Consider the following 27,228-nt stretch of genomic DNA (forward strand, 5'->3'; position numbering starts at 1 on the left):
TTTCTCTCTCTTTTTGATGAAAGAAGACCTGAAATTATTTTGTAGCACATTTATTGTTTGCCAGTTTTCATAGAATGGAATGCTGTAAAGATAGTTACAAAAATATACAGTAGAAATATCTTTGGAGAGGTTGTGATTTAGTAAATACTGCATTTGTTCAAGATAGTCTTGGAGATGTTCAAGATAATCATATTGGTTCTATTCTGTGAACTTTATTTTCTGATATTAGAAGTTAGACATGATTCAATAACTATTTGAGGCAAAATTGCTGCACCTACACTCTTTATAAAATAAAAAACCACAGCAGCATGGGAATGTCATTTCAGTCATTAGGCCCATGAGATTAGATGGACAGGTTTGCTTGTCTTCTATTTGAGATCAGTGATTGTTGCTTAAGGAGCTTTATTAGATTGATTTTGATCTTTTCTTTTGAAATTTAAGGTTACCCATGGGGTGGACAAGAGACCAAGATTAGAATGCAAATTTGCACACTGCTTTAATATTGACTTTATCTCTAGTTTGGGACAAACAGACCTCTGCCCTCAGGAGGATAGCAGCTTCACTTGTCTTAATGCTGTGATTCTTAGTGCTGATGCTAAAATTAAAAATCCAGTAAGACCATGCCATTCTGGCATATGGAATCAGTTTGTCTTGGAAAGTTCCAATTTTATTTTATTTTTTTGTCCATGTTTTCATACATGTGAAGTGGAACTTTTACTTTAAATGTCATCATACAGGAATGGCCTTTTCAATATCATTTGAGCAATAATAAACGTTCTGAAGGCATACTTTTTTCCATGCAAATGTTATCTCATGGTTCAAGTAGATAATAAAACCTTATTAGTAACATACTAAAATAAAGGCACTCAAACAGCACATTTTTGGTTTTTTCAACATACTAATTTCCATGTCTGATGGGTCTAGTTTTTGTAGATCTAACATAAACTTGCTTAAGGGAACTAGGCCAACTGGATTTAAATTCCCATACATACCCCAAAATTTGGGGCATAAATGAAATAACAAAATAATCACATAGTAAAATCAACTTTTGGTTGATCGAAGGGCCCGGGAGAACTAATCTGCTTTCTGAAGAATAATTAAGAATCCAAAGTAATCACACATAGAAACCAGTTTATTAGATTGTCAGTGATACTTTGAGACAAATTCAAGTTATTTCATTTTACTTTATATAAACAGAGGAAGGGAGGAAAGTTTTAAACTTCAAGCTTTGTTCAGCATGTGTGCAGTTAGCATCCACAAAAGCACCATTGGATATGGAAGAATTAGCACCACAGAATTTTAGGACCTAACTGTTAACATGCATCACTGGAAAACTTGGAACATAAAAACTGAAGTAGTACGTGGTATGGTCTATTATAAACAGTACAAGGCAATTTATGATTTGTTTTCATACAGTACAATACAATCACCAATCAATGAGAACCTTTAAGTACAATACAGGACAAAAACACTTTGTACCCTGTTAACACTAAAACAGTTACAGATTCAAAAACATGTTTCTTGTGAGAGGCAGTGGGTTGAAACTATACCCTCCTCCTCTTTTGAAATTGAGTTATAGAGTTACATGATCTCTTAAGAAAGTATTTTCAAATCTATGTCTCTCTACCTCAGTGCTGACAAATGGTTTTTTTTGGGAAACTGAAAGGCTCAATGAATTAGAACCAAATCAAACCCAAACCAAAACCTGTTAAGAGTCAAGAAGTACTCCAGGGTGGTGGAAGGTATTCCACTCGAGATCGGTTTGAAAAATGACGCCAATGGTGTTGACACTTGTCTTCCCTTCGGTGGAGGAATGTCAAGTAAAGAAGCCTTGCATTCACGATGAACTTCGGTTCATTTCGTTCACACAATGCCTTTATTCTGAAGTGTAACATAAGAGACTTATTCCTTATTCCTCAACTGTTTTTGTAGTGTCATAGGGCTGTTCCTTATGCTGGATTTGACAACAGTGAAAAGGGTTGATATTCTCTCTGGATTTAGGGAAATTTGAGCTAAAGAAAAAATATTAATTTAAATTTAGCATATATGAAATTTTAAAGGGAGTTTCACTATTTTCACATTTTCACAAACCCATAATGAATATCACTGAAAACCTTTCTGTTAGAAAGCATGTAACAAACCCTCAATTTTAAGTTGTGTGGAGGCCAATTTTGGCATATTAGAAGATACTGTATAAGAAATGTGTAATAGGAACAGATAGCTACAGGTATATTCAGATCTCAATGCACTGATGCCAAGGAAAATATATTTTTACTCACCAAGAGAAGAATATACCTTGACGCATCTATGCAGACACATGAGTCAATCATGTATCTGCCCAACTTCTAATTCTGGAATAGTGATAACAGGGTCATTTAAGAAAAAGTACTCAATTACAGTACGGCAGCAATTTTATGTTGTATATATTTAACAGCAAAACATTTTTGAAAATAGAATCAATATTATACGGTAAGTTTACAATTCACCATTGCTATACTTGTAATACATGCGTTTATTTGTTTTCCCAGTTAAAAAAAAAAATCCCACTAGGACCAACATCTTTCAGAACAACAATCTAACATGAAACAAAACCTCCTAAGGAAAATATTCAGCATCACAGAGATTTGAGAAAAGTTTGTTACTCAGCATCACAAAATACTCAATAGATCTACATTTAAGATTGTTCATGCCATGACATTAACACACCTTTGGGTTAATATATCGTATTTTAAAAAGATACCAAGATACAAACCAAAGAACTGACATGGAATTTATTTTTAGCTTCTCCTTGATAAGAGAAGACTGCTGATAAACTTGACTCCTGTCTGTACTGTGTAATGATAACTGCGTCTATGAAGCAGCATTTACATTTAGTAAAACACTTAAAACCGGTGATAGAAAAATGGCCACCACAAAGAAAGAACTAAAGATAAGTGTAATCATAAACCAGTTTTTTTTTTTTTTATTAAGTGAACTGCCCCCAAACAAAAAAGAAAGCAAAGTTTGTTTGCTGTGAAATATTCTTCTGTTAAAAAACATTCTTGGATAAAAGTTAGTCTATTTTTTTTTAAATATCAGAAAGATGTAAGGATGAATTTCAGAAAAAAGTTAACTTTTGAAAAAAAAAAAGGATCCTATGCCTTTTCCTCTGAATCAAATCCCTTGTATAAATCAACTATTAATTTTCTGAAGAGGGTACAGCAGTTCTAGAGAGCTGCACATCCACATTCCTGATTTCAATTTGATAATTTGCCAGGTAGGGCTGACTTGAACATAGAAGAAACAAGACTTGTTTCCTAATGCTTTAGAGTTACATTAAAAAAAAAACAAAACCCTAATAAAGAAAATTGAGTTATGACAGGCTGGCTTAATACTTTCGATTGCCCTTATAATTTGACCAACATTTCAACACAAGGTAGAACCAATTAAAGATAAGATTTAAAAAAATAAAAGCTGTCTAAAAATCGCTCAATGAAAAAGCCTCCAAATTTTACATTTTAACCTCAAATGATTATAGACTTAGACTAACAGTTTTGCTGTTCTCACACACACTTGTTTCTCTAGAGTTTTATTTCTGAATTGTTCACTGGTTCTATCACATAACACAATTTTCTATTAAGTTAAAATAGTTTGAATTATTGTATTATAAGAAGCTTTAGAAAAACACATAAGTAGGATAAATTTATAAAAGGATAAAGAATATTTTATGGGATTTTAGACAAATTCTATACAGACAAATAGCTAGTTCAAGGTAATAAAGTGCCTTCATTTCTAGGTAATTAATTTTTCACTAAAATATTTTAAGGCTTTATAAGAAACTTAACATTATCAGAAGTGTGATAGTATACAGGATTATGCTATTAATTAGCATTCTATCATAGGTCTTATTTCATTTAATCTTTAAATTCATATTAGGTACTTTTTAATAATCAGCAGCTTAAAATTATAAATCTGAATTATAAATTCTGAATTCATTTTGTGAGGAAAAAGAGAGATGTATAATTTCTCAATGCTGTGATTTGTACTTAAGACTCACATGTGGCTTGTGAACAATTTAGTTTATGTCATAATAGACAACAGGCAATGGTCTCAAAAAATTCAACAGAATATTTATCCCATGGCCATCAGGGCCATCATTTCATTCATTCATATATTCTGTTGTCTCTACATTTAAATGATTGCACAGCCTTAAGTATAAAAGGCCAGAGGAAATCTAAGATAAATTCTTCAAATACAGGCACAATGAGTATTTTTTTTTTTATTGCAATAGCTTATGCATAATCTGAACTGTATGCCAACATCCAATGTTAAAGCATTTATATTGGTTTTCGGCTTGCTTCTACTACCCATGGGTGTATCACAGTAAAGTACTGGAAACCTAACAGAAGTGTATACAATAGCTATAATCATACAGAACTCTATTTCTTCTTGTCATTTCTCTTTGGAATACATGAGGGTATTTTAAGCAATCTGTGTAGTTAGTTATGTTGACAGCCCCAGATTTTAAGATAAATTATGACTATATGGACATCAACTTACTCAGTTGATTACAACCCATACAAACTAATTAAAATGTTCAAATATTCTTTTTCAGGAGTTTAGCTATTTTTATCAGAAGATTACTAAAGCCAGGCACCAGATTAGATGTACATGACACTTAAAATGCTTATCTAACTACCACTGGATGAATTTAAAATGTTTCTTAAATTAAAGGTTTTTGAGGTTAGGAGGGAGGAGGAAAGTTAAAATTCATTGAAAAGAATGGTTTAAATGAAATGTTCTACATAATTAGAGAAACAGGAACTACCAGTAGGAAAAAGTGCCAGTCTTAAAATTGGGTTTGGTTTTCAATCTAAAGCCTAGTAAGAGTAATTCCTGGCGATTAAAAAAAAAAAAATCAAAATGGCATAAACCTTTATAATTGCACATTCCTTTACCAAAGTGCCACAAGTTACCAAAAAAATCTTTTTAAATGCATACGATGCTACTTATCAAAATCTAAGTACACATAAGTTTTACCTTTTTCATAATAGTATAGTATAGTTTCACAAACTTATCACAAATATAACCGGGAAGAGGAGTTATAATTTTCTAAAAACAGGATAGTGTTTTTTTTTAAAGATAACTGTTAGAACCTTTGTCATTATGAAGATTTAAACCCAAGTATAGCGAAAGCATTTCCACAGTATCAAAAACATCACGAGAATTTATTTAAGCGAATTTTAGTAGTATTCTGCCATGCAATGCACAGACACCATAGCTTTTTCTTTTTTTTTAAACACTGGTTTAGTTATCCTGTTTTAATCTGACTACATATTATACTTACTCTCTTTAATCGTTGAAGTGACAATATATGGAATAACTGAGTTTTAAAAACAGCATTAAACATTGAGGTTTCTAGCCCTAACTGCTTATTCCTATTAAGTACGGCAAAAAGGTCTGATGTATGGGTTATTAATTTTCATGCTTCTATTTATTCTAAATGGAAATGTATAGAGATAATATGATAAGGACATGAGGATGTTAAAGATCAGAGCACAGATATGGAGCAAATAAAATAATAAGCAACTGTATAGAAATTTTCCATATAATTACATTTGTTAAATCAGGGGAGGACAGTAAAAAATAAGATCTGTTTACCAAGCAATAATTATATTAATATGCTTTTAAAAAATCAGTGGCACATATATAAGATAAGATTTTTAATATTTTTGTTGTTTGAATGTGATGAAGTTAAACTACAGAGGTATGTCATTATAAACTGAGACCAAAAAAATTGTTCAGAGGGAAAAAGAGAAGGTAAGATCATGATTCTCAGTGACAGGTCACCTGCACTGTATTATGTGACAGGCTAAACATTGTGGTGTAGTGCCTCATTTAATTAGGGTGAAAGTGCTGACAAAAACATAAAAATGCAAATAATAAAATTAAGATTAGTTCATAGTCAAGGAACACTCAATGACTATCAAAAAAGAACCCCTTCTTTTTCCTACAGTTCAAGAATCTCCATGTTCAGTGTAAGAATGTGATCATATAAAAGCATTTGAAAGAAATGCCCAATTCAGTAAATTCGTCATCTTCTGAGGATGGAGAATGGGATGTCAATTGGTATCCTAGTCCTCTGAGAGAATTAACAAACTTTAAAAAAAAGAGGTAAAATCAGAAAGAATCGGTCATGATAAATCACTGATAACGACTTCCCCAAATCCAATATACAGATAGGTCAATCACAGAAAGGTAGATATTCATTCTATATAATTTAATGAATCTTCTTGTAGTTTCTGAATATGAAAATATAATCGCTTGTGGGTAACAGTTTTGGGTAGTGGCAGGGTTTAAAAATTGTTAAAGAAATACTTCAAATGAACACTGAAATGCAGAAGATCCTTATAGAAGCTGTAGGCAAGTGGAAACCCCATACTCCACATGGGATTCCTACTATCTTTAGTTCCTGCATTATCCAAAGTCATATAAATTGCATAATCCCTCTTGGCAATACACACAGATATTCTCTTGTCTTCGCAAAACCTAGGCAATTGCATTTACCTAACAGCTTTACCCTGGTAGCGGTCCTAGATGAGGACAAATACTGGACAAACCTGTAAGAGCCATTCCTACCATATACTTTAATCTTGTTTTCTATTATTCTGCTCTTTTATAGCAGTTTTCATTTCCAAAATGCCAAACAACTGATTATAATAGTTATTTCTCATTCCAGAAGGAGGGCAAAGTTAATAAATGGCTTGTGAAGTGGTGGAACCACGCAGCGTTTTCAAGATCCTATGTATCTTCTCTGTTCTGTGTGCAGTTATATCTAGCAATGCCCTCTGCTATGTGTCTATACCCCTTGAGGTCAAAGACTCAATCTTGTTGTCTGCTGTATACCTAGATCTATCAGAATGTTTAGCTCATGCTGAATGCAAAATAAATATGTCGATTTGAGGAATGAGAAATAAGACCGAAAAAATGGAATAAAGTAGCTTAACATACGGCCCCTCACCCTTGACTTCCAAGTGAAAAGCCATGCGTACCCACTCTTGCTTCTCCACCACAGTAACGTAAGTGGTATTACCCTTCTTACCTAATAGGGTTGTATTACTCGCTCTTAAACCTTGATGGCAAAGACCCTATGGTATGTGTCCTCCAGAATACTGGTGACTCAACTTTTACTGCTACTACTCCTAAAACTGCATTATTCACCTTTTCTTTGGCCAAGTATTTAAATTAAAATTTATGTTTCTGCACACACTATACTATTCTTAAGCTAATTCGGACATAAAGAATCAAGAAAATCCTCACAGCTGTAATCATCAGCATGACTATGGAGAATATCAGAAGGGACTGAAAAGACAGACATATTACAGCAAAAAACACTGGGGACTAGAGGTTCTTTAATTTTCTGGAAATTAGTGCAGGAAAACTAAGATCCTTAAGAAGATAGTGATTTTAGTGAACAAGGTTAATGTCAAGTTTAAATTATAAGATATTGAAAGTCTTTTCCAGCTCTAAATTTCTATTTTGTGCTGCCCGATTCCTCTTCTGGTAAGATGAGAATCTACACAGTATTCAAAGAGTATTTCATTTTTTAAAAAAAGGGATAAACTTGAAAAGTTTGATGTTTCAGAACTCTTGAGCAACTGTGAATATTAAAAGTTTTCTCTAAACCACCATTATTCCTTCTTTTGCAACAATTCCATGTAAAGCCTTTTAAATCCTGAATAAATATACTTAAATCATGTCAATGTGGTGTGGATATTACTTTACTGGCAATACTTCATATTGTAAGCAAAATTAGTAGTGAGGAGTTTGCCCCTGGTCCTGCTACTTTGCATGAACCTGTCCCCTAAAGAAGTCTTAAGTTAATTACAATTAAGTACAATTTATGACCTCATTTCCAACTTCAAAAAGAGGAGGTGAAATTATTTAATTTTTTCCAATCACATCAGTGGAAAAACAAAAGGCTATGCTATTAAGTTTGAATCTCTAAATTCCTGTATATGTTTATAAAACAGGACTATGAACTCAAACATTTTGACTGAGAAGCAACAAAAACAATACTAATTCCAAAACTAGGAAGCAAAATCAAGTTTTCATTTGGGTCCTTTCTCTTTCCTTTTTCTTTTTGATAAGTCTAGCTGGGGGTTTATTGATCTTATTAATTCTTTCAAAGAACCAGCCAGCTCCTAGTTTTGGTGATTTGTTCTACTGTTGTTGTTGTTTTTTCCTCTGTCATTAATTTCTGCTCTAATCTTTATTATTTCTTTTCTCCTGTTGGATTTAGGCTTTATTTGCTGTTCTTTTTCCATCTCCTTTAGGCGTAAGGTTAGATTGTGTACTTGAGACTGTCCTTGTTTCTTGAGAAGAATCTAATTTTTAAAAGCCAGAACCCTAAATACGTGGGAGGAGGAAAGATGATTTACTATCAGCTTTAATTTTTGCTAAGCTAGGACTTCTCAAAACCCTTCAAGCAGGGTGTACTCCCTGGGAAATCAGGTTTATAATTCTATATTTCACAACCCAAGACCTCTTTACCCTTCTAACATTAAACTGATATCATTACTCATGTTAAAATGGGAACAAGGGCCATATTCTCATTTTTCCACATGGCAACAAACATTATTGGCAGTTAATTAAAATTAATTACTCCAACTAAAATGATGACAAATTGCCGAGAGAATTCATGCATACTGCTCAAAAGTAGTTAATCATCTTTATGGTTTAGAACATAGATCCTTGAGGCTTGGTAGGATAGCACAGCAAGTCCTCTGTACAGTTTAAATTATACTAATGAGATTCTTTTGAGGATTTAAATGTAACTCCTTTTTTACATGAACTAAGACTTATGTGACATAAGCTTAACTTAAGCCAAATTCTACACTAAGGTAGGTTGTATAAGGGAAGTATCCTTTCAACATTTCTGGAATTATTAGAATGAAATATGAATGTGGTAAATAAAATATTTTAGGAACCATAAGGAGAAAAATAAGTATGAGAGGTGAGAAGGAAGGTGTATTTAGTGGAAGGCAGAAAGAAATGAAAAAATCAGTAGATAAGAGGGAGTCACAGGATGGGAATAATCTGAAACATTATTTTCTAAGTTTTCTGGCAAAACTTCTAATTTTTTTTGCATGCCTTTTTCCATATGACTGACAGAAGCACCATGGTATTTTACGGTTATTTTTCTCCTGGCTAAAGAGTTGTATAAACACTGAAAATGACATGCTAACATCCCATAAAGTTAAGAAGGTGCTCGTTGTGTGTACTGTTGGTGTGTGAGTTAATGTTCTGTGATCTCTTTGCGGTTCCACAGCTTCTTATTTAAGAATCTTAAAGATGGAGATGGTATGGATTGGGAGGAACTAGCCCAGGGCCAGCTCAGTGCTCGCCTTTATGTAGTTAGGTCAAAATTCAGAGTCCTTTTCAGTCAGAATAATGTTCTCTTGAAAAAGACAACAGCAGGGGCACCTGGGTTGCTCAGTGGGTTAAGCCTCTGCCTTTGGCTTGGGTCATAGTCTCAGGGTCCTGGGATGGAGCCCCGCATTGGGCTCTCTGCTCAGTGGGGAGCCTGCTTCCCCTCTCTCTCTGCCTGCCGCTCTGCCTACTTGTGCTCTCTCTCTCTCTCTCTGTCAAATAAACAAATGAATAAATCTTAAAAAAAAAAAAAGAGGGAGAGAAGACAACAGCAGATAGTAACAATTCACATCTGTTGGTACACAATTTACTGTGACTCCCTAGAGTCACGGTATCATCTTCACTTAAATTTATTATGGCTCTCAAATCTCCATGAATCCTTGCTTAAAATGTCAATTTTTAGGTAAATTCAATTAGAACTTAAAAAAAAAAAACCACAGAAAAACCCCAAAAATGTAATCTGGAGATGTTAGTTTCATTGTATCTGTTCTTCTATTTGTAAAAATTATGGATCAAAGTGAGTTTGTAATAATAAAACTGAATTCATAAAGTCTATGTTATACAATTTTAAGAGTGCATAAAAGCTACTGAGCCATCACCACCATATTGATAAACAGTGAAAACATCCCTTCCAGCATGCTTTGATTACGGAGATACCATAAGATGTACTTCCTCACCTGGAGTTATTTCTGACATTTGCTTTCTGAGGTCAAAGCAGACGTACAAAGGGAAGGAAACATATAGTAGCAGAGCCGTTGTAACTGCTGGGGTGCAGTTAGTTGCCCAGTATCTTTGTTGTTAATAAAATCTCCCAGAACAGTACCTCTTGATGCATCAACAGTAATTAAGGTGGGAGTACTGTCACTGAATATTAATATTAGAGGGTATTTTGTCCCCTCATTCCTGCTGCAGTTTTGCTGCCCTGACTTTAATGATAGCCATGTGTCATTTAAGATGCTCAGTGAAGATCTCATTATTTCTTGCCTGTTTTTTCAAAGTATTATCTGCAACAGAAGGAAACTATTTACTGAAGAACTCCACAACACAGATGATCTCAAAAGTATTAGGTTGAGTGAAAGAAGCCAAATGATGAAACTACATGTTCATTTATATACAATTCTAGAACAGACCAAACTAACCTGTAGTCACAGAAATTGGATCAGGGATTGCTTTTGGAGGTTTGGATTGGGGAAAGAGTGGGGCTGTTGACTGGAAAGGGAAACAAATTTTCTGGGGTGAGAAAAATGTTCTGTGTCTTGATACCTGTCAAAACTGATTGAATGATATGTTAAAATTTGAGCATTTTACTGTAAGTAAATTATACTTTAGTAGAAAATGGGAAAAAGCATTGCCACTGAACACAATGTTCTTGCTGAAGCATTAGTGTAGGATGGAGTTTTTGTTTTCATTTCAGAACTTCTGCCTTCACACTGTCACATAAAGAGCAACACATCCTAGAATGGGACCCATGACCAATAATCTACAGAGAATGTGGATTTTATATCAGGGCACTGAACTAAACCAGGTTTAGTTTATTGCTGGGGAAAAAAAAAAGAAGACAAATTCTTTTATGGACCCAGCTCTAAGAAAGGACAATAAAACATCTTACATTAAAAAATACCTGAGAACAGAAAAGGGTTTTTAAGTTCGATTTATCCTTGTGAAAATACTAATTTATAAAGGCATAAAAAATAGCAATAAAAAACTTGGCTCAAATGCTACTTAACAGTGATCATGGCAATATGGCCTTCACTCTTTTTTTGTTTCCCCAAGGACGAGTGAACAACGGTGGAGAGTAGTAGTATACCACTGGTATCTAAAGAAGACTGAGGAACTTAAAACATTTAGGTGGAAAGAAAGCAAGATTTTATTTATGTTACTTTGGTGCATATTCAAGTGTATATATTGAATATCACATTTTAAAACCATTTTGAGGGGCGCCTGGGTGGCTCAGTGGGTTAAGCCTCTGCCTTCGGCTCAGGTCAAGATCTCAGGGTCCTGGGAACAAGCCCCGCATCGGGCTCTCTGCTCAGCAGGGAGCCTGCTTCCTCCTCTCTCTCTCTGTCTGCCTCTCTGCCTGCTTGTGATCTCTGTCTGCCAAATAAATAAATAAAATCTTTAAAAAATAAAAAAATTAAAAAAAAAACATTTTGAACGCCAGTGTTTGGGGCCTAATTTATGATTACCTCGCCACTTCAAATCTAAGGGGCCATATGTTCATCAGCTTTAAAGAGGTTATAATCAGAATCAAAATAACCACAGAAGTCCCAATTTCCTACAGAAATAACCTTATTACACTGACAGTTCTAAAAATAAATAAGTGAAAAAATTCTATTAATTCTGAGAAGAAAGTAGTAATACCCTGAATAGAATTTACCTACAAGTAATGCCAAGGATTCATGGGCAATTAAAACTATAATCAAAAGCCAGATAATTATTTATCCAATTTATTTCTTTTTTAATTCCAATTCAAATCCACCAAGGGTTTATGTTGTTTTAAATCTGCATGTCATACGCCGACATCTAAAACACATTATTTTACTACTCATCATGATCTCCCCCGAGACTAGACTGAAAAAAATGAAAAAAAAAAAAAAAAAAAAACCAATTTCCCTAGCATAATGGCTGGCCTCTGAAAAGAACTCAATAAGTATTTGCTGAATAAATGAATGAATGTTTTCCTTTCCCTTGATTGTCATTTCTTACCTCACATAGTGGCTTCTTACTGCAAATTAAAAATTCAGTATGATGGAAAAGGAAAAGCATAGACATTGACTTAGTAAAAGAGGGCAGTGCTCTGAAACCCCTATGCCATGTGTCATTATTGCTGCTCCAGCTTTTGTTGACATAAAAATCACATAAATATAAACCAACACAATTGTGAAAGCGAAACAAATTGATAGAAGATAAATTCTATATTGATAGAAGATGAGATTTTTTAGCTATAAAATTTTCCTTTTAAAAACTCAATTAAAGGGGCGCCTGGGTGGTGCGGTCGTTAGGTGTCTGCCTAGAGCTCAGGTCATGATTCTAGGGTCCTGGGATTGAGCCCGGAGTGGGGCTCCCTGCTCAGCCGGGAGTCTTCTACCTCTGCTGTTTCCCCCGCTTGTGCTCTCTCACTCTTTCTCACTCATTCTCTCAAATAAATAAATAAAACGTTAAGAAAATTAAAAAAATAAGAACTCAATAAAGGGTGCCTGGGAGCTCAGTCGTTTGAGCATCTTACTCTTGATTTTTGCTCATGTCATGATCTCGGGGCTGTGAGCCTGAACCTCGGATTGGACTGGGCTCCACGCTCAGGATGGAGTCTGCTTGTCCTTCTCCCTCTGTTCCTCTGCACACTCCAAAATAATAAGTTAGTAAATAAATAAATAAATAAATAAATAAAACCTTTTAAAAACCCGACTAAATCAATGACACTAAAGGACATTGTTTGCTTTGCGAGATGAACAATAAAAACTTTCATAATTAACAGACTGGATAGTTGTGAAATGTTTCATGTAAATCTCTGACATAGAGATTTAAAAGTTCGTCAGTACCAAAGATAAATGGAATATCAAGTGCTAGAAGATAGAAAAAAATATATAGCTTGAGATTATATGAAATGAGAAAAAGTTCAGAAATCAAGATGACGGTTTGCAGGGGCCTCTTTATGACAATTAACTGGGACCAGTAACTACATTTTACTGGTCCCAGTTAACTGTCATAAACTTGTCCTGAAACCACGTTTTAAAGCATGTACTAACCATCAAAAAGCTATTTTTTCAGTCAAAAATGACCCACAACCATAATCTTGCAATGCTTTCAACTTTAAAATAAACGAGTGTGAAAACCGTTCCAGCTGACAGAAGAAAACAAATATCCTGAATAAAGCCCATATACTATCTCCCGCTGACTTTCAAGAAAGCAACAGAGAAGCAGAAATGGAGTAGCGGAAGGAGCACTTCCTGAAACCTAGCTCAAGTTCTGAAATGACTGGTTAGATGACTATGAACAAGTCACATACTCTCTTTAATATTTTTCCTATCTGTTTTACAATGAGGGTGTTAAATGACTCCAAAGACCCCCTCAGGCAAAAAAACATTAAAGTTGATTGCAGATTTAGACAAGAAAATCTTAAGTTGTCAAGTCATGAAGTAAAACAGGTGAATATAATCCTTTTAGTAGTGGGGTCATTGATCCCCAAATCATGCAAACTGACGATCATCTTTTTAAAAAAGGAAATAAAGCAGTTCAGATTCTCTCCAGAAATACAAATATACTTCGATATCTCTCAGTCTGTAGACGGTTTATTCATTTTCTTGATGGCAGCTTTTGATAAAAAGAACACATTAATTTTGATGAAGTATCTAATTTTTAATTTTTTTCTTTTATAAAAGTTAGTACCTTTTGTATCCTATCCAAGGAAGTTCTGCCTACATAGTTGTGTGCTTTTCTATTTGACTGACAATAGCTTCAGGAGATTATAACTAGTCCAACTCCCGGGCTACTGCTGGACCTGAGACTTCCTGTGGTAAAAGGAGGTTCCCTTCCAATTTTGCATAATTTTTTTATACTCTCTGGGGAGCTGTTCATGTTATGGGTTGGGAAGAATTAATAATGATGTTATTAGTATTTATCACATGCTTATTATGTGATAGAAACTTTGCTAACAGCTTCATATATCTTAACACATTTAATTTTCTAAAGAGAATCCTGGCTGACTATAGCTTCTGTAAGGTCAAGAAATTTTATCTGTTTGTTATTGATACATCCTCTGGACCAAGAAAATTGGCCCAGAACAGAGTAATTAATAGGTATAAACTGAATGCTGAATGAATAAATTCACACAATAAGTCTATAATGTTATATAATTTGCCCACTATTCATAAGAGTGACATAATTTGGACTTGAACCTAGGACTGGCTGACACCAAATTCTGTGTTTTTTATAACTCCGTACTGAGGCCACTAAGACTGCCTGATAACTCTGGGGGAACCCAGAACCTAAAGATACAGCTGAAATTACTGCTGTTGTTTAAGGAGTGGACGGGATGGTTTAAAGTTATTGTGGTTTTATTCCTCTCCTAGCAAAAAGCAAATGTGGAACTTCTTTTAAACACTCCTTTTTTTTTTAAGATTTTATTTATTTATTTGAGAGAGAGACAGTGAAAGAGAGTATGAGAGGGGAGAAGGTCAGAGGGAGAAGCAGACTCTTGTGGAGCTGGAAGCCTGATGCAGGACTTGATCCCAGGACTCTGGGATCATGACCTGAGCCGAAGGCAGTTGTTTAATCAACAGAGCCACCCAGGCACCCCTCTCCCTTTTTTTTTTTTTAAGTTTATTTTTTGAGAGAGCACAAGTGGCTGCAGGGGTAGAGGGAATCTCAAGCAAACTCTGTGCTGAGCTCAGAGCCCAACGTGGAGCTCAAGCCCATGACCCTTGAGATCATGACCCCAGTCGAAGCCAAGAGTCCAACCCTCGCTCAATGGACTGAGCAACTCAGGTGTCCCTCTTTTTTTTTTTTTAAGTAGGCTCCATGCCCAGCATGGAGCCCAATGCAGGACTTGAACTCATGACCCCAAGATGAAGACCCAAGCTCAGATCAAGAGTCGGAGACTTAATCAACTGAATCACCCAGGTGCCCCTAAGCTCCTTCTTGATAATCTTGGCCATATTGATCTTTTTATATTTATAACCATGTGATAACTTGTGCAGACGGAGCCAATATGAAACTTTTATGGCCATGGATATATGGGGCCAGAAAAATTGAATCTGCACATACAGTTTAGAGTTCAGCCTGCTAACTCCTCAGTGATGCTGCAAAGCCACTGCTCACTGGGAATGCTAGGAGCAAAGTTATTTATTATTTAAAGGAATTTCTAGCAACAGACCTTTAACTACAATACTTTTAATCCTATTGAAATTGACTCCTATTGAATATTGATTGAATGCAATATAGAGAGCACAATGAAATTTTGTATGCATGAGAATACTTCAATGCTTTATAATCTTCATTGTTAACAACTATAACCACTGCAGGGACAACAAACAAAATAACAACAAAACAAAACAAAACTATAATCACCATATAATGGTGTAAATGAAGAATATATATGTTCTTGAGTTAATTTCATATAAACTTAGAACTTCCCTTTCAAATAGGTTTTGAAAAAAACCTGCTTCCAATTTATTATGTGGCCATTTGCTCTTGCTCATAAGAGTTTAAGAAAAAATTCTCCAGTTGGTTTTTAATTATTAACTGACCTGACTGAAAATGAAGTATTTTTATCTCTGAAGTTCTAGAAATAACACTTTTTGAAGGCTACACTGCATTGCAGGAGCCATGATAAGACTTGTGATGATAGGACAGCAAGAGATCTGCATTCTAGTCGTTAGGATCACGTTCTGGAAGGTTCACTAAGGTGGGAGCTCAGGGGACACCTGAGTGGCTCAGTCTGTTAAGCATCTGCCTTTGGCTCAGGTCATGATCCCCAGATTCTGGGATCAATTCCCGCATCAGGTTCCTTGCTCAGTGGGGAGCCTGCTTCTCCCTCTGCCTGCTGCTCCCCCTGCTTGTGCTCTCTCTCTCTCTCTGATAAATAAATAAATAAATAAATATATTTTTTAAAGGTGGGAGCTCAGGAAATAGACTAAAGAATAGAGATGCCAAAGACTCAATAATTAGAGAAAAAAGGCTGACTCTAGGCAAATATATTGATTACCAATCAATCAATATATTGATTACAAATATACTGATTACCAAAATAATGATTTGATATACTTTCTGCTAGGGCCAAAACCCACAGTATATTGAGTGCAGAACTGAACCCAAAGATGTGATGAAAACAGGAAAATGTTTAGAGCACATTTTAAAAAAAAACATTTAAATTGGCTATAAAAACATGAGCTTAATTCACGGAACTAGAACAAATAATTCTGAAATTTGTATGGAACCACAAAAGACTCTGAATAGCCAAAGCGATCTTGAGAAAGAAGAACAAAGCTAGAAGTACTACAATCCCAGATTTCAAGATATACTAGAAAGCTGTAGTAATCAAAACAGTATGGTACTGACACAAAAACAGACACACAGATCAATGGAATAGAATTGGGAGCCCAGAAATAAACCTATACTTTTATGGCCAATTAATCTACAACTAAGGGACAGAAAATACAACGAGGAAAAGACAGTCTCTTCAATAAATGGTGTTGGGAAAACTAAGACAGATACACACAAAAGAACGAAACTGGACCACTTTCTTACACCATGTACAAAATAACTCAAAATGGATTACAGACTTAAATGTGAGACCTGAAATCATGAAATGCCTAGAAGAAAACATATAAAATACTCCTTGACATTGGCCTAAGAAATAGTTTTTTGGATATGTCTTCTTATACAAGGGTGACAAAAGCAAAGATAAATGATTTGAACTACATCAAACTAAAACACTTTTGCACAATGAAGGAAATCACCAACAATGAAAAAACATGCTGCTGAATGGGAGAAGATACTTGCAAATGATATATCTGTGAAGGGGTTGATATCCAAAATATACACATAACTCATACAACTCAATAACAACAACAAAAAGAAACAAGCTGATTAAAAAATGGGCAGAGGACCTGAACATTTCCCCAAACAAGATATACACATGACAAGGACAACACAGATGGATCTGGAGGGTATTATGGTAACCGAAATAGTCATAGAAAGACAAACATAATGTGATTTCACTTATATGTGGAATTTAAAAGACAAATGAGCAAAACAAAACAGAAATAGACTCAGATATAGGGAACAAACTGGTGGTGGCCAGAGGGTAAGTGGGGGTGTGGGTTGATGGGCAAAAAACATGAAGGGAATTAAGAGGTACAAACTTCCAGTTATAAAATAAATACATCATGCGGAAGTGATGTACAGCACAGGGAATATAGTCAACAGTATTGTAATAACTTTGTATAGTGACAGATGGTAACCAGACCTATTGTAGTGATCATTTTGTAATGTATAAAAATACCGAATCAGTCTCTTATACACCTGAAACTAATATAATACTGTATGCCAATTTTAACTTTTAAAATAGCTATTGAAATTATCCGTAAAAATATGTGCTTAATTTTATGAAATTTTGATTTCAAGTTTACCATTTAAAATTTCTGTAACATTATTATGAAGGCTGCAATGAGCAGTGGGCTTCTTATAAACCTTGGTATTTTATTAGATCACTAAGTGATCTATAGTAAATCATTTAACCTGCCTGGGCCTGTTTTCTTCATCTGTTAAGTGAGATCAGAGATAATGAACAAAATCAGTATTTTTATCAGAATGAAATGAGATATAATATGTGAAGGAACTTTGAAAAATATGTGAAATTATAGGTAAATTATTGTAATTAAAATTCCATATTCTTTTTACATTTACTTTGATTCGAAATTCCAGTTATGGAAAAACTTTCAGGACAAATGTATTTTTTGTATCAGTAACTAACTGAATTTATCCATTAATGGCTCTTCTTTGAAATGCATCTACAGAAGATTGTTCGAGGTTCAGATTTACTAACAGGGTAACAGTAGAATCAGGCTCATTACATTTGGCTAAGGTATCAGTGAGATTCATAGTTGAGAACATTGATGGTTTGCTATAAAGCCAGACATATGGAGAGAAGAGGATTTTGTGAAGATATTGTTAAGTGTGAAGAGAGTGAAATAAAATTAAAGTGCAGGGAGGGCAAATATATGATATGATGTCACTACTCCTCGCCTTCCTCAATCTCTCCCCCACTCAATCCCCCATGCATACACAGAAACCACAGCAGTCTTCTATGATGAGCCTGCAAGGGGCTTCACAATCATCTCCAGCTTAGAGTTTAGGAAATCATTACCACTTGAATACAGTAGTCACATGAAGATGTCCCATGAGATGAAACAGAATCATTATTTTCATCCTAGGACATCAAAAGAGATTTGGAACGGAGAACACAGAATCATTATTTAAAACAGTATTGTTGTGACTCTCTAAATTTGCATCAGTGAAATATACTTTGATCATTATAACATAGGTAGATAATTATATCATATTCAAATTAAGTAATGTAGGTAAGTAAATCATATTTAAAGGGAAAATAACATTCAGCATTTTATAATCGCTAGCTTCAAACACACCTCTAACATATACCAACGCACCGTCTGGTACGCTGTGGATAATCAGATGAGTATCTGTTGAATGAAAAAAGGATAGTTTGATTAGGTTCCAAAAGCTGATTTGAATCAAGTAACTTTAGACTCGGCATACTTAAAGCTAATGAGAGTGGATATTTTTCTTTTGTAAATTATTTTATCTCCAGTCCCTAGCATAAAGCCTGGCACAGGGTAGCCACTCGACATCCACTGAGTGAATAGAATAGGATCACTGATCTATTAAGCAAGGGAAAGAATTTTCTGAAGTAAAATTTAGGATAGGCAGGAAACAAAAATCCCATATTCTACGCGTCTTCATTTGTTGAGTCAATCCTTATAATAAAATGACATGGCATTTCTTACCGGGCTTTAAAATTACCGCTTTCATTCCCACTTGGCTTCATTTTGATTTGTCTGTGAAGTTCTGGAATCCTGAAGCAACAAGATTTCAAAGCAAAACAGGAATGGGAACAGTGGTGATTATGTGTAGAAAGATGATGGAAGTAATCAGCACAGTGCTAGGTGTGGACGGGAACAGAAAAAAGGAAGAAACAGTCTCTGGTTTTAAACTTAATAAAAAAGGGGATTGGACAAATGAGAGAGAGGGAACCGTCCACTGAAACACTTTTCTAAAGCAACCATCGCTAAGTATGAAGGATACTGAGGAGGATAGGATGGTCCATAAATGTCAGAAGAAACAAAGAGCATTCGGGGAAAAATGAGGGAAGGCCAAACAAGGAAGCCGAAGGTACCTGGAAGAGAAGTTTCACTGACCCCAGGAATATAGATATTGAAAGATTCCTATCATCTATTGTGATCCAATTCCCACAACTGATGAATAAGCAAGAGATTAAATGACTGTCCCCAGGGTCAGCTACAAGGCAGGGAGCCCAGGCGTCTCACACAGAGCCATTACCTCCATTGGGTACCAAGCCCTCTGTTCGGTACCACACCCACTACCCACCAGGAGGGAAAAAGAGAGAACTTAGAATTCTTAAAATTCCATGAATGCTTGAAACAATAGTTTGAATAATACACAATACATTTTGGGGGGTTTTATTAATTATAGCACAAATACAGTGAGTAATTTGGCATCACATTCATTTTGTAGTTATTTTGTAACAAAATAATTAAGATGAATCATTTAGAATTAAATTATTGAAAATCTTATGTAAGAATCGAACTCTGTTTCCCTAAGATTGATTTTCTCCAACATAAACAGTAAAAAAATTTCTATCAAATAAAACATAGATCTTATGTAATATTTCTGAAGTCAGAAGCAACTCACTTTAATGTGCACTGCATGAATCCCAGCTTGGTATGTCATTAAGTGTAATTTTTTTTTAAATCATTCAAACAGCAAATGGTGATTAACAAACCAAATTGCACGTAGTAACCTGATGACTCAAAGGATTCCTTAAATAGGAGTACAGTTTAATAGCACACGAAGAACAAGAATGCAAACTAGCTTTAGTTATTATAAATCAAATGGGCATTCTTTATTGTAAGCAAATTTAATATTATAATTGATAAAGTATATAATTATCAAAAAAGTCTCAGGACTTGGGGAATTTTCAGCCTGAAGTTTTTACTGTATTAAAGAGTCTTCCGGGCAAAATACTAGTGCCAAGCTTATGTTAGCCACTACGGAGGAGAGGTTAAGTTCTAGGTGGCTGGCAGTGTGTGCCCTGAGGATCGCATGGCTGGCATTCGATGAATTTCTGTGGTTTAGGTGTGATAATGGTGTGCAATGAGGAAAGATCTTTAATAGTGATGGGGCACTGGAAAGGAAAAAGAGTAATTGCTTAGTAGGTCACTGAACTGGATGCACTACAACTCTTTCACTAAATATTTTCAACTCAAAAATTGTTCCTCTTATTGAGAAAACATTTTTAATTCTTTAATGGACTTCAAAGGAATAATGAGATTCAATATTAAAGAATTTCCTTTGAAGTAAATATTATCAGTACATTGAAGGAGATCATTAAAGCAATAGCTGGGTGCTACCAAAATTATGAAATTACTTAAAATTGTTCTAAATAAATAACATTTGTCTGAAAAAATCATATACATTCATATTACGGATTGTTAAATTCATAAGATGAAGAAAGCTTCAGTTACCATTATCCAAGAATCACTATCAACTAGTTTTTGTGTTAGTTCCAAGATAACTTAGGCCAAGAAAAGGTACATATTTTTCTATGTCAAAATCATGAGCATAATACTCAAAATTATAGCATTTCTGTTTATTTAGATGAATATTGCTTGTAGGATTTAATGCTTTACTAACTTCTTCAAAAATAAAACTTTATTAACTTCTTGAAAAATTTTAATAACAGAGGCAGAGAAATTAAAAAAAAAAACTTTTGAGAAGTAAGAGTATTAAGAATGTTTCTTGGGTTTGGGCTTTTCTTACTGCCAAAGATTTTGAAAAGAGTGCTTGAAACACTCCATTTGCAGAAAATGTATTTTTATATATGCCTATTTCCTCCCCAATTATATTTATTTCTTTTTTTTTAAGGGGGGGAGGGGCAGAGGGTGAGAGAGAATCTTAAGCAGGCTCCATGCCCAGGTGGAGCCTAACATGGGATCGATCTCAGGACCCTGAGATCATGACCTGAGCGGAAATCAAGAGTTGGGCACTTAACCAACTGAGCCACCTAGGTGTCTCCAAATTATATTTCTAATAAAGCAGCTTAAAAGTAAAGTTTCATATCGGACTCAGCAAAGACTTTGAAAGCATTTAATGAACAATGACTCTGCCAAATTCCAGACAAATTTCCAATCTACTACAAATTTCCAAACGAGGAACCAATTCTAGAATATACATAGGAAGAATCTACAGAAATTCGATGATTTAAGCTTAACTGCCCTGACAATTCTAACCTCAAACCTTAAACAAACAAACAAACATACAAGAAGTATCCCTCTGGAATTCCCTAGGTCTCATGAGGAATAAAGTTTCCCTCTCCTTGTAACTCAGAGGAAAGTTTCCAGGACCAGATGTATTTCATTTGCAGTCACCAAAAAATTATAAGGATCGCTTAATATAAGCACAATTGCTTTGTGATTATAAATCTTTTTTTTTTTTTTTTGAGAAGGCCCCACCCCCACTGTGGAGTCCAACGTGGGGCTTGAATTCACAACTCTGAGATAAGACCTTAGCTGAGATCCAGAGCTGGAGACTTAACTGACTGAGCCACGCAGATGCCCTGCAAATGTGAATCTTTTCACAAGTGAGAACTGTAACAACACAGGTTGTAAAGATTATACTTGGAGAGCTAAGTAGCAATAACTATAAACCCATTATTGATAGGAGAAAGCAGATATGAGAAGAAAGTAGTCTGGTGGTTGCCAGGGGATGGGTCAGAGGTATAGGGGATTATTCAATGGGCTTAGAGTTTCAGTTTTGCAAGATGAGAAAGTTTTGGACGTTGGTTGTACAACAAGGTGAATATACTTCACACTAATGAATTGCATATTTAGAAATGGTTAATATGGTAAATTTTATGTTTTTTTTTTAACCACAATTAAAAAAAAAAAAAAGAGTTGAACTAGACCAGAAAAGTGAGGTATTCAGATTGACTAAGGATATTTTTTGTACTCCCAATACATTGTGAGTTTTTATCTAAAAAAAAAAAAAAAATGAGAAAAGTCATTCGAGACTTAGAGAGTCAACTTGTGAGAAAGTGAAAGACCAACAACTTATGGACTTGACTCTGGCTGGAAAGACAGAATATTTTGGTTTTGAAATCTTGAATTTTGAAAAGTAACTAATGGTTACTTGTCAAATAGTTTGAATTTGAGCATAGGAGGTGGGGGAGAAACTAGCATTCCCAGTGATCATTGCCCAGAAAGCTAGACAATATAATACAAAGTCCTAGATTAAATAGTCCTAGATTAAATACTTGGATTTATGTGTTTAGCCTCTCTATGTTTAAAGTGAGCCCTAGATATTACTTGTTGGTAGGATAACAAAAAAAAAAAAATCGTTTTGGCTGATGGTATTAAAATCTAAACAATGCCAGCTGAAAAGATGATATGGAAGAAAGAATGCAAGTCTAAGGCCATGCATGACAAAGAATGGCCTCCACACCATTCAGAAAGAGCAAGACAAAAAATGCCAGTTTCTGAACCCCACTCTGGACCAATCAAATCAGAATTTCGGGGGGGGGACCAGAATCTACATGTTTAATAAATATACTATGTACACGAGTGTTTGAGAATGACTGGACTGAATTTTAAAGGGAGAAACCGCTGTCATTTCAATGGAGGTTAGAACTCATTAGAGGCAAATACACAGTTTAATGTTTAAGGGTATTCTTGATGACACCATCATGGCCATGATTCTTTGAGCTCCTTAGAGGCACATCCGAGAGTCTCTGTTGTTTTAAAGGAGGGATTATTGGATTAAAACAATCTCTTTGAAATATTAGAAGAGATATTCTTAAGTGAGTCAAATGGTAGTCTGTGTTGCGAGAACCAGCTGCCTGGCTAAGCTTGAAGTGTTTATAGAGCTATAATGAGAACTTTTATAGCTCTAAAGCAGGGATGACAAATAGCAAATATTTGGCATGAATGTTGTTCTTCTCTCTTTCCCTATAGATGCAGATTTCACATTCTCAACATAGCACTTTAGGGCAGCCAATCAACTGTAGTAACGAACAAGATGAAACCAATTTGTCAGTACTGCTCTGGGGGCATGGAGGTGGTATGGGAAGATTGGTTTCCCTTTAAAATTTTATACACACACACGCACACACATGTGTAATATTCATGCAGAGTAAAATTCACTTAGCTAAATACTTAGAAATGTGTAATACAGATATAGCTTATAGACTTTGGTGTAATACATTTTGACTTACTCAGCTGTCTCTCTAAAAGGCATTATTATTTGTCCACTGAAATATGAAAATGTTGTTGTATCATGAGAAAGCGCAAGATGCCTGAAAGAAGGACAAGAAAAAGGGGACCCTGCAAGTGAGAACGGAGTTCCATATTGGTTCACACAAGATCCCTGAATTTAGATATTATTGCCACAGCCACCCTTCTGCCTTTTAAAAAGCCTTGAAACTCTCTGGGAGAGAATCACATATATTTTTTGCAGCAATAATCAACCTACTTGGAATCTTGTTCTCCGATATGGAAACCTTAAGATGAAATAGCGAACCATGTTGTTTTCTTTCCATCTTAAATTAGTGTGCAAAAAAAAATAGAGAAGGAGAATATTACTTGATTGCTTCAATCTTTAAACAAATTTAATTTAGACTTCTACAAAGAAAAACTTTGATAATATCCAATGATTTGGGTTTCTAATTTACTGTACTATCACTTATGTCTTTCCAAATAAACCTGTAGCAGGTACTTTTGAAAAAGAACGTAAGTACTATGTTCATTCCTTCAAATGGTTGTTTCTGAGAAATATGATTAAAAGTGCAAAATTTCTTATGAAAATCATAAAAAATAGACCTAATTTTGTAGGGCAAATCTCATGAAACCTATCTTAACTAATTCACTTAATTAGTATAGCTCATAAATACTTGAAAGTATATCTTATATTGTGTTGCAATAACAAGGGGTGGAAGGACATGATTTTTTTTTCTTAACATGTTTTCAGAATAATGCTAGAAATATTGAAATCCTAATTCTTTATCTAACTTGATCATTAATAGAAGACCTGAATACAAAAGTTCTAAGAATTCTCAAAATCCTGGGGCACCTGGGTGGCTCAGTGCGTTAAGCCCCTGTCTTCGGCTCAGGTCATGATCCCAGGGTCCTGGAATTGAGCCCCACATCAGGCTCTCTGCTCAGCAGCGAGCCTGCTTCCTCCTCTCTCCCTGCCTGTCTCTCTGCCTACTTGTGATCTCTGTCTGTCAAATAAATAAATAAAATCTTTAAGGAAAAAAAAAAAGAATTCTCAAAATCCTGTCTCTCAGAGTTGAAAAAAATCTTCAAGGTAATAACAATCCATATTTTCTGATTTATTAATTCCCTTTACACATCCTAAATTAATTGCATGTCTATTCTCTGCCTTAAAAAATTTCAGAAACAGAGAAACAGCACTACTTCTTGAAGTCTGCCCTCATGTTGAGCTGAAATTTCCTATAAATCTCCATTCTCCCTGAAGCTTCCCCAGATTATAATTGTAAGACTTAAATTTTTCAAATCGAAAACTTAAATTGTAGTTATAATACAAACAGGACAGAGAATTTTTTTAAAAGTTATTATATTGCTTGTAATGATCTTTTTGACTTGGTGCTTATCTCTGTTATGTTGATCTTTTTCACAACTGGGAATTCATTGTTTCGGAGCACTAATCATTGAAGTCGTAGTAGTTGGAAAGAGAAGTTAATGAACTTGCAGAACTGCCAAATGTATATGTATGAATGATCTAGTATTTCTGATAAAATATGATCCACTAGAATGACAGCTATTAAGGTTATGCCATACATATTAATTATATAGATTTATATACAAAATATCATTTTATTAATTTTGATCAACACATTAATTATGGAATGTCCACAGGTTAGCAAACATAATATCAATCATTTTTAAGTATGTTAGTTATGTTTTCAAATATGCTCAACAAGCATCCAGGGGAAGTATCTCTCAATTTAAATCAATGGGTCCCACTGTTAATTTGAAAAATTATCATAAATACATTACAGTACATATATAGTTCCTCTATCCTGCACATATAGATAAGACACAGGAAGATGGTGAAAACATATGCTTTTAAAAGAAATTAGTATATTTATTATCATTTATATATCTTAAGAAACAATCAGCATTTTGAGCTTTAGCTTTTATTTTCTGTTTACCTGGCTTACTTTAGTAATTATGAATCATTTGAGCTACATGACATATGTCACAAAATGGAAAATTGAGGGACTGAACTAATCCTAGGGTCCCTTCAAGTTTTAATATTTAATATTCACTAACACTTGTATTAATAACTGTTGAGTATAGAAATTATTTACTTTCCTTTACTAAGATTTATATATCAGTTATTTAACAAATTAAAAATATGCTTCAGTCTCCATAAATTTGAATGCTAAACTTTTCATATAAGAATTCATGATTGTTAATCCCTACCAGAATTATCTCAAGAGTGCTGTCAAAAAATCAGATAGAAGTTATAAAATGTAATGAAAGGATAAAAAGAGAAGAAAATGGTTTTTATCTAACGTCTAGGCAATTTATAAAAAATATTGTTTTAGATTTGTAAATTTCTCAAGGCAGAATGAAAAGCTCTGAGTCTTCTTTCTACCAACCAAGATGCTGTAGTTATTTTGACCACATTTCTCTTTCACGGGCTTTTGTAGCTAAGGTAAAATCACATCAACCTATAGCAGTGGTTCTTAAAGTGAGGCCCCCATTTTAGCAGCATCAGATCACTTGGGAATGTGTCAGAAATGGAAATTTTTGGTCCTCTCCTCACCATCCCAGACCTACAGACCATAAACTCAGGAAGTGGGGCCAACAATCTTGTGTGTTAATGAACCCTCTGAGTGATTCTTAATCACAGCAAAATTTGAAAACCACTGGCCTGGAGTCACGGAGAAAATGTGTATCTGTAAATCGGGTAGTCATACCAGTTTATTCTGCTGGGGATAAGGAAAAGAGGAGGAAAATTGGTAATGAAACATGAAAATAAGTAGAGTGGTATAGGAAGAATAAGATGGTAAAAAGAGTTGCAAGAAAAAATAAACTTTTCACTAATATTGATAAGACTTATATCCAAATCAATTCAACACGACCAGCTGGTTTTGGTTCATGAAAATGAAATTGTAGATCCACGGTAAATAGTAATTTGTCTCCTCTCTGCCCTTAAGGATTAAATTGGGATGATCCATCTATATTCTCATCATTTGATCTCTTTTCAAAATTATTGACATAGTTGGTTGAGATTAGAGGTTCAATGTCAAAACTAAAGATCAAATAAATTGTATTTATTAGTATTGAACTTTAAAGAACTAGATGAACCCTTCAATGAGGAGGGTCTTCTGGTGGTATTAGCCCCATACATAGGTAATAGTTTTGGATAAAATAATTCCTAGTAATCTGAGGCAGATTTACCAGTGGTGTTCCAGGATAGATAGTGCTTTATTAATCAGGGGGCTTAACTTTTGGAGGAAGTCTTCAGGATACTTTGGCTTAATTGAATGAGCACAATCTTTTGGCTTGATGTCAATTTGGGTTCAAATATATTAGTTCTGAAATACTAATATTTCATCTGAAATACTGAATTAGTTTCAAAAATCTCCAGAAAATCATATTAAAATGGGGATAGTAATAGGGTTGTTAGAAGGATTAGAATAGTTACAAGGGGTTCAGCAATGCCTAATATATTATAGGTATTCAATAAGTAATAGTTGTTAGTACTAATAAATCTTGATTGACAATTCCTTTTGTTACCACCTTCTCTTTAAAAATGGTCATGGTGTAATTTTTCTAGAGGCTAAACTCATTTCTGAAATTACCTGTCAATCATGCTAGTCAAATTATTTCCTGAAGATTCACGTGTACTGAAAGTTAGATTAACTGACCTTTCAGTCCATATCTTCCCAAGTGAAATGTTTCTATTCATCCTAAATTACTGTAAAGGAATATGGCAAGAGTGTTGAGAATAATTGAGTGAAACAGTAGCCCT

General features: G+C 34.5%; 1 protein-coding gene across 2 annotated transcripts in view; it reads right to left on the minus strand.

Moving 5' to 3' along the window:
• Positions 1 to 1,116: 1,116 nt before the first annotated feature.
• PURG (purine rich element binding protein G) overlaps positions 1,117 to 27,228 on the minus strand; it is a 37,226-nt gene continuing 11,114 nt past the window's right edge. The window contains exons 3-4 of one of the 2 annotated variants that reach the window (XM_032838146.1): positions 23,695 to 23,761; positions 17,826 to 18,611 (exon numbers count right to left, since the gene is read on the minus strand). In XM_032838146.1, the coding sequence (XP_032694037.1) occupies positions 18,463 to 18,611; positions 23,695 to 23,761 (216 nt within the window). In that variant the 3' untranslated portion in view covers positions 17,826 to 18,462. Of the gene's footprint in view, positions 2,013 to 17,825; positions 18,612 to 23,694; positions 23,762 to 27,228 lie in introns of those variants that run through there. The other variant, XM_032838145.1, reaches the window with a different exon arrangement.

Source organism: Lontra canadensis, unplaced genomic scaffold, assembly GCF_010015895.1.
Source record: "Lontra canadensis isolate GAN:19392208 unplaced genomic scaffold, GSC_riverotter_1.0 scaffold102, whole genome shotgun sequence".
Classification (NCBI taxonomy): Eukaryota; Metazoa; Chordata; class Mammalia; order Carnivora; family Mustelidae; genus Lontra; species Lontra canadensis.